This window comes from Saccopteryx bilineata, chromosome 2 (assembly GCF_036850765.1).
Source record: "Saccopteryx bilineata isolate mSacBil1 chromosome 2, mSacBil1_pri_phased_curated, whole genome shotgun sequence".
Classification (NCBI taxonomy): domain Eukaryota; kingdom Metazoa; phylum Chordata; class Mammalia; order Chiroptera; family Emballonuridae; genus Saccopteryx; species Saccopteryx bilineata.
Window position 1 is genome coordinate 249761953 of NC_089491.1, and position 9666 is coordinate 249771618.

Below are 9666 nucleotides of genomic sequence, written 5' to 3' on the forward strand. Positions count from 1 at the left end.
CCAGCAACCTTGGGTCCAAGCTGGTGAGCTTTGCTCAAACCAGATGAGCCCACGCTCAAGCTGGTGACCTCAGGGTCTCGAACCTGGGTCCTCCGCATCCCAGTCTGCTCTATGCACTGTGCCACTGCCTGGTCAGGCTAAATAAAATCTTTAAAAATAGAAAAAACCTGCCTGACCTGTGGTGGCGCAGTGGGTAAAAGCGTCGACCTGGAAATGCTGAGGTCGCTGGTTCGAAACCCTGGGCTTGCCTGGTCAAGGCATATATGGGAGTTGATGCTTCCAGCTCCTCCCCCTCTTCTCTCCCTCTGTCTCTCCCTCTCCTCTCTAAAATGAATAAATAAATAAAAAATACTAATTAAAAAAAAAACTTAAAAAAAAAATAGAAAAAACCTAGAGTCTAGGGTGCACAGAAGTTCCCACTGGGGCTGGAGCCCAGCAGGATGTCCGCTGACTATGACTTGATACCTGGTGGGTGATATCAGGCTTGTAAACTGAGTTGGGGATTTCTCATGTCTCTCTAGGGAACAGAAAGCGAAGAGGAACAGTCAGTGGGTACCCACCCTGCCCAACAGCTCCCACCATCTGGATGCTGTACCGTGCTCCACGACCATCAATAGGAATCGAATGGGCCGGGACAAGAAGAGAACCTTCCCTCTCTGGTGAGCATGCATTGCCCTCTCCACCGATTTTGCCTTAATGCTTGAATGCATTTTAGTCTCCTGCTCCCCAGAAAAATACTCTCCTTTGACCTCGTTTTCCTTAAAATGCCATGCTCCCTTCTCTGTGAAACTTTTGCCTCAGCTTCTAGGATGCTAGTCTCTGGCTTGCTCCAGTCCCCCACCTCTGCCTGTTTTAGTCTTGATGGTCTTCTCATTTCCCCAGTACCTTGAGTAGAATTCCTGGGGGCACAATCCTTGCCTCTTGATTTCAGATGCCATTCCCTGACTCCTACTGTATTAGTTACTTGTGGCTGGTGAAACAAATTACAACAAACTGGGTGGCTTAATACAATACAGGTTTATTCTATCGCAGTTTTGGATGCTAGGAATTTTGTTAAACTAAAATCAAGGTGTTGGATGGGTTGCACTTCTGGGACCTCTGGAGGAGAATCTGTTCCTTCCTCTTTCAGCTTCTGGTGGCTGCTAGCATTCCTTGGCTTATAGCCATATCACCAGTCTGCCTTCATGGTCATATACCCTTCTCTGTGTGTCAGATTTCCCCTGTCTGTCTCTTGTAAGGACACTCGTGATGTAATATAGGGCTCATTAGGGTAATTAATCTCTGAAGATCCTTAACTTAATCACATCTGCAAAGCACCCCCACTTTTCGCCATATAAGGTAAAGGATTAGTCCTTAGCTGTCTTTTGGGAGTTATTTTTCAAAGTCCCACCCCCACATTCATCTCCACAGCTCAGCCTTGTTCACCTCTTGTCAGTATCTGAATGGCTCACCCCCTTTCTTCCCTCCTCCATCTCTTTCTCCCTCCTTCCTTCGCATCTCTAATCGAATGTCACTTCCCCAGGGCTGCCTTCCACCTTTAGAATGGCCACTCCTACTCCTTCCCTTCTGTGTTTCCCAGAGCATCTGTGTGGCATGCAGTGTGCTTTCCTCATTTGTTTGTCTGTCGTCCTTGCCCCAAGCTCTGAGAGCAGTTCTCAGCCCTCTGTATTCCACAGATGCCCTTAGGTCCCCCATGCCCTCCAACATCCCCACATCTCCTACCTCTTTGTTTTCCTAAATCCAGATATGACATTGTAATGTGCTTGCTCAGTCCTGGAGCTCCCTTGGGGTAAAGACTGGATTCCGCAGCTGGACATGGAAAACTGTTGGCACCTTGACCTTGTAGTTTCCCAGTGTCTCACACGTGCTCCCTTGTCTAATCTGTATCCTGCCTTCAGTGTTCTGGCTGCTGCTGCCCTAGCAGCTCCTTGCTTCTCCCTGTCCCTTGGCCTTTGCTCAAGTATTTCCTCATCTGGAAATACCTTTCTTTTCCCACAGCTTGCTACAAACGTTCTGCCTGTTTGGGGGCTTAAATCTTCCTTCTTTCAGAGTATGTTCAGGTCTGTCCCACTGCCCACGTAAGCAGCTTTTTCTCCCTTTCCTGTGTGTTCATGAAGTTGGAGCTCTGCCCCTGTGGCTTGTGACCTCTGCTGGCCTTGCTTCTGCTGACTCAGCCCTTAGTGGACAAGTCCTGATAAGAAGTGGGCTTCCCTCTTGGCCACGTTTGCAGTGATCAGTGGTGTAGAGAGGGAGGCCCTGGGGGTACCCATAGTACTCCTTGCTGACTTTGCTGCCATTTACTTCTAGCTTTGATGACCACGACCCAGCAGTGATCCACGAGAATGCATCTCAGCCTGAGGTGCTGGTTCCTATCCGGCTGGACATGGAAATTGACGGGCAGAAGCTGAGGGATGCCTTTACCTGGAACATGAATGGTATGTGGGGCTCTGGACAGCCCAGCCCAGCTGCTGTGTAAACACTCCCCTTTCCTGTCTGATGCCCATTGGGCAGGTTCTGGATTCTGAATACGACATTCAGAGCATTGTAGTATAGGTTTAGAGGGTGTGGACTCTGTGTTCAAATCCTGTTTCTGGTATTGTTTCTTGTGGGCTGGGCATATGACCCTTGGGTTCCTTCCCTCCTGTGAGCATGAGTAGTTCGATGGCCTGGCACGGAGCCTGCCAGTTCCTAGAGCTCGATGGTGACCTTGATGCTGCTGCCTTGTTTTCCACATGCCTAACCTTCAGCCCCGTTCATCCCCTGCTCTTTTAGATGCTGCATGTGCATGCTCGTGTCTCTCTCATCTCCTTGGCTGGGAGGCCTGCCCTGGCCTGCTCCATTCTTTCCATCCTCACTCTAAGTCAGGCGTCATTTTTCCGGCCCCCGCTGCACTTCTGGAAGGGACACCTCTTTCATTGGTGGTCAGTGAGAGGAGCACATTGACCATCTCATTAGCCAAAAGCAGGCCCATAGTTCCCATTGAAATACTAATCAGTTTGTTGATTTAAATTTACTTGTTCTTTATTTTAAATATTGTATTTGTTCATGTTTTCTTTTTTTACTTTAAAATAAGATATGTGCAGTGTGCATAGGGATTTGTTCATAGTTTTTTTTTATAGCCCAGCCTTCCAACGGTCTGAAGGACAGTGAACTGGCCCCCTGTGTAAAAATTTGAGGACCCCTGCTCTAAGTCCTGGGTCAGTTACCAGGTCTTCTTGCTCTTCCCTGCTCCCAAAGTCTGAATGTAAGTCTCTGCAACTGTGGAAGAGAAAGGTTAGGAGGAGATGTCCACCGGAGTGTTGAGTATTTATCTCATTTGGAAGGAGGATTGTGCATGTGTTTATTTTCTTATTTTTGTCCTGAATCTTTCAGACTTTGTATAACAAAGATGTTACTTGTATTCAGACAAAGTAACAACAGTGAATGCTATTTTTAAGTGAATAAAAGTTTAGAGTCACCAGATGCTCACTTCCCTAATGTTTTCAGTTTCACATTTTTTTTGTTTAGTCACTTTTATATGCAAATACATTTAACATAGTTGTAATTGTAGTACAAGTGTAATTTTAGTTTTCTTCACTTTCTTAAGTGTCTTCCTGGTTTGTCTGGTCTTTATAATTGGTGTGGAATTGTGTCCTAGTTTGCTGAAACTCCCCCTGCTATTAGCTGTTTCCATGGCAGATAACAGTAGCTTACAACATTTTTCTCCCAGAGGGGATTTCCTTGGGGAGGAACACCTGTGGTTGTTGATAGTAGTGGCTTTGAGCTTTCTGAAAGGATTAGGCTGCTTCCTGTGGTCATCCCCTGGCAGTTGGTCTGAGGGCCTCTGCCCAGCCCTGGGAACTAGGCCTGAGAGCTGGGGTGCCTGTCTTCCAGGACCCATAGGTTAACTGGCAAGAGAGGATATTGGCAAAGAGATGATGTGGCCAAGGGGAGATAGGAGGTGTGGGTGAAGGTGGACATCAGTGATGAGGGACACCAGTGAAGGGTTTCAGGAGGTTGTAATGAGTGTAGCTGCGGGCAGGTGCAGAGCACTGGTGATGCCCCAGCACCAGGATGGACTAGCTCATGGGGGCCAGGCCATCACCAGTGTGGTATATCACCTGTCATAGTGTTCCCTGCTTATCTCAGCTGGCCTGAATTATAATTATTTGTTAATTCATCTCTCTCCCTCTCTATTTCAACCCCTGGGGTCAGGGGCTTTGTTTTTTATTGCTGTTTTTCATAGACCACTTAGCATAGAACCTGGCCAAACATAGGAACTTAGTCCATATTGACTCAGTACATGTATTGTATTGTTACTTTTTTTCAACCATACATAGAAAGCTCTTACTATTTTTATATATCCCACCCTGTTTCAGAAGGGGTGTAAGGCAGCTTATATAAAATGCTTGTTATAAAACAATAAAGCAAATGAAAAAGGAGTGGTTAGCAAAAAGTAGATGAAGGGGGAAATGAAACTATAATATATAAAATATAAAATGAAGCCAACACTCTGGTTCATACACACAATTCAGTAAGCATCCATTGCTATGAGATGGGCATAGCTCTCAGCCTTTTAGAACTAGGCAGAGAGAGACTTGGGGATTGGTTTTGCAGTTCTCAACTCAGAAGAAGCAGAATCACCCCTGGCCAGTTGGCTCAGTGAATAGAGCATCAGCTTAGCATATGGATATTCTGGGTTCCATCTCCAGTCAGGGCACACAGGAGAAGCAACTATCTGCTTCTCTCCCCCTCCTTCTTCCTCTTCTTTCCCTCTTCCCCTCCTGTAGCCAGTAGCTCAGTTGGTTCAAGCATTTGCTCCAGGCGCTGAAAATAGCTTGGCTGGTCCAAGCATCAGCCTCAGGCACTAAAAAATAGCTTGGCTGATTTGAGCATTGGCCCCACGTGGAGGTTGCTGGGTGGATCCCAGCCAGGGCACATGTGGGAGTCTTTCTGTCTCTCCTCCTGTCACTTAAAAAAAAGAAGAAGAAGGAACAGAATCACACATAATACAATACTTAAGTCGAAGAGAACCTCTTCCATGCCCTCATCAGTATAATGTAATGAAAACCAGCAACTGTCTGTGAATTCCACCATGGGTTTCTTCGGGGTGTTATTTATAGGAGTCCTCATGCAACATATCATATCCCACTAAATGTAACTTAGTACAAACACTTGAAGTACCAAAATACTGTTTTTCTGTGAACTCTTCCTCTACCCAGAGTGATATTTAGTGTGTATAAGGGAAGTAATAGCCTTTTTTTTTCAAATTATAAGAGAAAGTTTATTTAGAAAGTTACAGAAGTAATAAAAGTGAGTTTTAGAAGAAATGAGCTAAGGAAACAAGTTATAGCCTGACCAGGTGGTGGTACAGTGGAGAGAGCATTGGACTGGGATGCGGAGGACCCAGGTTTGAAACCCTGAGGTAGCCAGCTTGAGTGCGGGCTCATCTGGTTTGAGCAAGGTTCACCAGCTTGGACCCAAGGTCGCTGGCTTGAGCTGAGGTTACTCGGTCTGCTGTAGCCCCACGGTCAAGGCACATATGAGAAGGCAATCAATGAAGAACTAAGATGCTGCAACGAAGAATTGATGTTTATCTCTCTCCCTTCCTGTCTGTCTCTATCTGTCCCTCTCTCTGTCTCTATCTGTTTCTATCATACATACAAAAAAGAAAACAAGTTACAGAGGCAAAAGAAGGGCCCTTGTAGCTTAGGAAAGTACACTTGAAAAGAAGATTTTGAGCGGCGTGCTTTGGGGGATGGGTGTGGGGGGAGAATGAGCATGTGCACGCCAGGACTGTGATAGCCTTTTTTTTTTTTTTTAATTTTTCCATTGACTTGATATAATCTTCCACTTTAAGAACCAAAGAAAAGGGCCCTGGGCAGTTAGCTTAGTCAGTTAGAACATCATGCTGAAACACCAAGGTTGCCTGACCTGTGGTGGCACAGTAGATAAAAGCATAGACCTGGAATGCTGAGGTCACCAGTTCAAGGCCTAGTCAAGGCATATATGGGAATTGATGCTTCCTGCTCCTCCCTCCCTTCTCTCTCTCTCCTCTCTAAAATGAGTAAATAAAAAAATCTTAAAAAAAAAAAAAAGCAGCAGCACCAAGGTTATGGGTCCAATCCTCAATCAGCACACATATAGCAAGTGACTGATGAATGCATAACTAAATGGAACAACAAATGAATACTCTTCTCTCTCTCTCACTCTTTCTCTTATTCTCTTCCCCTTCCCCACTCCCTCCCTTCTTACCTCCCTTCCCCTCTGTCTCTAAAATCAACCAAAAAGTAAAAAAAAAAAGAAAATGAAGAACAAAATGAAATCAAAGCAAACAGAAGGCAAGACATAAAAAAGAGAACATAAATCAATGAAATTGAAATTAGAAAACAATAGAGAAAATGTATTTTGACAAAATCAGTAAAATTGACAAACCTCTAGCAAGACTGACCACAAAATAAAGAAATAAATTACCAAGTTTAGGAATGAAGTGGGTTATCACTATAGACCCTGCAGATATCAAAAGGAAGGGAGTACTATAAAGAATTCTACACAGGCCTGACCTGTGGTGGCGCAGTGAATAAAGCGTCGACCTGGAAATGCTGAGGTTGCCGGTTCAAAACCCTGGGCTTGCCTGGTCAAAGCACATATGGGAGTTGATGCTTCCACCTCCTCCCCCCTTCTCTCTCTCTGTCTCTCTCTCCTCTCTCTGTCTCTCTCTCTCTCCTCTCTAGAAATGAATAAATAAAATTTAAAAAAAAAGAATTCTACACATATAACTTGATAAGGAACAAATACAAAAAATCTTTTTTTTTTTTTTTTTTTTTTTTAGAGAGAGGGGAGAGAGAGAGAAGGGGGAGGAGCAGGAAGCATCAACTCCCATATGTGCCTTGACCAGGCAAGCCCAGGGTTTCGAACCGGCAACCTCAGTGTTCCAGGTCGACGCTTTATCCCACTGCGCCACCACAGGTCAGGCCAATACAAAAAATCTTATAGCTAACATATTTAATGGTGAAAGACCAAACACTTTCTCCCTAAGATCAGGGACAAGGCACAGATATTTGCTTTTACCACTTTGTTCAACATAGTATTAGAAGTACTGGCCAGTGCAATAAAGCAAGAAAATGAAATAAAAGACATAATGGGTCAGAAAGGAAGAAACAAAACTGTCATTATTTATAGGTCACATGATTGTCTACATAGAAAATCCCAAGTGACCTACAAAAGAATTTACTAGAATAACAGTTCGGTAAGGTCACAAGCTATATGATAAACATGCAAAAATCAATTGTGTTTTTGTATACTATTAGTGAACACATGAACATTCAAATTAAAAACACATGGACGGGCCTGACCTGTGGTGGCGCAGTGGATAAAACGTCGACCTGGAAATGCTGAGGTCGCCGGTTTGAAACCCTGGGCTTGCCTGGTCAAGGCACATATGGGAGTTGATGCTTCCAGCACCTCCCCACCTTCTTTCTCTGTCTCTCCTCTCTCTCTCTCTCTCTCTCTCTCTCTCTCTCTCTACCTTTCTCTCTCCCTTTTTCTCTTCTCTCTAAAATGAATAAATAAAATTTAAAAAAACCCAAAAACACATGGACATACAAGTTAAAAATCATTCAGTAAGAAAAGGAATACTTAGTTGTGAATCTAACAAACATGTATAGGACTTCTATGCTGAAACCTACAAAACACTGATGAATAATTGAAGATCTAAACAAATGGAGAGACAACCATATTCATGGATTAGAAGAGTCAAGATGTCAATTCTTCCTAAATTGTTAAGAAAGTTTAACGCAATTCCTTTGAAAATCTCAGCAAAGTATTTTTATAGTTACAGACAAAACTATTCTAAAACTTAAATGTAAATACAAGAGAACTAAAGTAGCTAAAGCAATTTTTTTTTTTTACAGGGACAGAGAGAGAGTCAGAGGGAGAGAGAGAGGGATAGATAGGGACAGACAGACAGGAACGGAGAGAGATGAGAAGCATCAATCATTACTTTTTTGTTGCGACACCTTAGTTGTTCATTGATTGCTTTCTCATATGTGCCTTGACCGTGGGGCTACAGCAGACCGAGTAACCTCTTGCTTGAGCCAGTGACCTTGGGTCCAAGCTGGTGAGCTTTGCTCAAACCAGATGAGCCTGGCCCTGGCCGGTTGGCTCAGTGGTAGACCGTCAGCCTGGTGTGCAGGAGTCCCGGGTTCGATTCCCAGCCAGGGCACACAGGAGAAGTGCCCATCTGCTTCTCCACCCCTCCCCCTCTCCTTCCTCTCTGTCTCTCTCTTCCCCTCCCGCAGCCAAGGCTCCATTGGAGCAAAGTTGGCCCAAACACTGAGGATGGCTCTATGGCCTCTGCCTCAGGCGCTAGAATGGCTCTGGTTGCAACAGAGCGGTGCCCCAGATGGGCGGAGCATCACCCCCTGGTGGGCATGCCGGGTGGATCCCCATCGGGAGCATGCGGGAGTCTGTCTGACTGCCTCCCCGTTTCCAACTTCAGAAAAATACAAAAAAAACCACCCCAAAAACAAACCAGATGAGCCTGTGCTCAAGCTGGCGACCTCGGGGTCTCGAACCTGAGTCTTCCGCATCCTAGTCTGATGCTCTATCCACTGTGCCACCGCCTGGTCAGGTGCTAAAGCAATTTTGAAAAAGAAGAATAAAGTGGGAGGAATCAGTCTTCTCATTCTCAAGCCTTAGTATATAGGTATGGTAATCAAGACAGCATATGGATCTACAATTACCATAAACTAAAATGTTAATTTTTAAAAATGTTGAGGACAATATACTCATAGTTTACTTAGCCTGAGCACTTTAGCTTCCTGCTGAAATCTTCAAAATAAACTACATTTGCTTGCTTTATGAGTTATTGGACATAGGCTGGCTGAGTTTTTTAGGTTTGTCCCGAAGGTGCTGTCAGGACAGTTGTGCTCAAGCACTTCTTTGTTAGTGAGGAAATAGTGAGGTCAGTTGTCTGTTTAGCAGACCTGGTTCCTGATAATAGAATCATGCTATGTGCTTATGAGGGAATTCACTCTGGGCTTTCTCTTGTCTGTGGCTCATCCCAGAACTCATGTGGTCATTAAGGTTTGGGTTACGGACAGGGCAGAATGGGGAGAAAAACATTTGATTGCACAGTTCCTTGCCATAGTCTGGCTAGTCACAGGTGGTCCCTACGAGCTAATGCCTGGTGCGGCTGTGTTTCCAGGATCCATACATACCTCTGTGCTTGTTAACTTGTGGAGTGCGTATGCTACCCACAGAGTCAGAAACTGAGGGTAGCTCTGTAAAAAGCCACAAGCAGCCTGGCCCTGGCCGGTTGGCTCAACGGTAGAGCGTCGGCCTGGTGTGCGGGGGACCCGGGTTCGATTCCCGGCCAGGGTACATAGGAGAAGCGTCCATTTGCTTCTCCACCCCCACCCCTCCTTCCTCTCTGTCTCTCTCTTCCCCTCCCGCAGCCAAGGCTCCATTGGAGCAAAGATGGCCCAGGCGCTGGGGATGGCTCCTTGGCCTCTGCCCCAGGCGCTAGAGTGGCTCTGGTCGCGGCAGAGCGACGCCCCGGAGGGGCAGAGCATCGCCCCCTGGTGGGCAGAGTGTCGCCCCTGGTGGGCGTGCCGGGTGGATCCCGGTCGGGCGCATGCGGGAGTCTGTCTGACTATCTCTCCCCGTTTCCAGCTTCAGAAAAAT

General features: G+C 45.6%; 1 protein-coding gene across 2 annotated transcripts in view; it reads left to right on the top strand.

Annotated features, from left to right (window-relative positions):
* SMARCB1 (SWI/SNF related, matrix associated, actin dependent regulator of chromatin, subfamily b, member 1) overlaps positions 1-9666 on the top strand; it is a 36106-nt gene that overhangs the window by 11496 nt on the left and 14944 nt on the right. For both annotated transcript variants that reach the window (XM_066259995.1, XM_066259997.1), the window contains exons 4-5: positions 522-659; positions 2308-2435. In XM_066259995.1, the coding sequence (XP_066116092.1) occupies positions 522-659; positions 2308-2435 (266 nt within the window). The remainder of the gene's footprint in view (positions 1-521; positions 660-2307; positions 2436-9666) is intronic.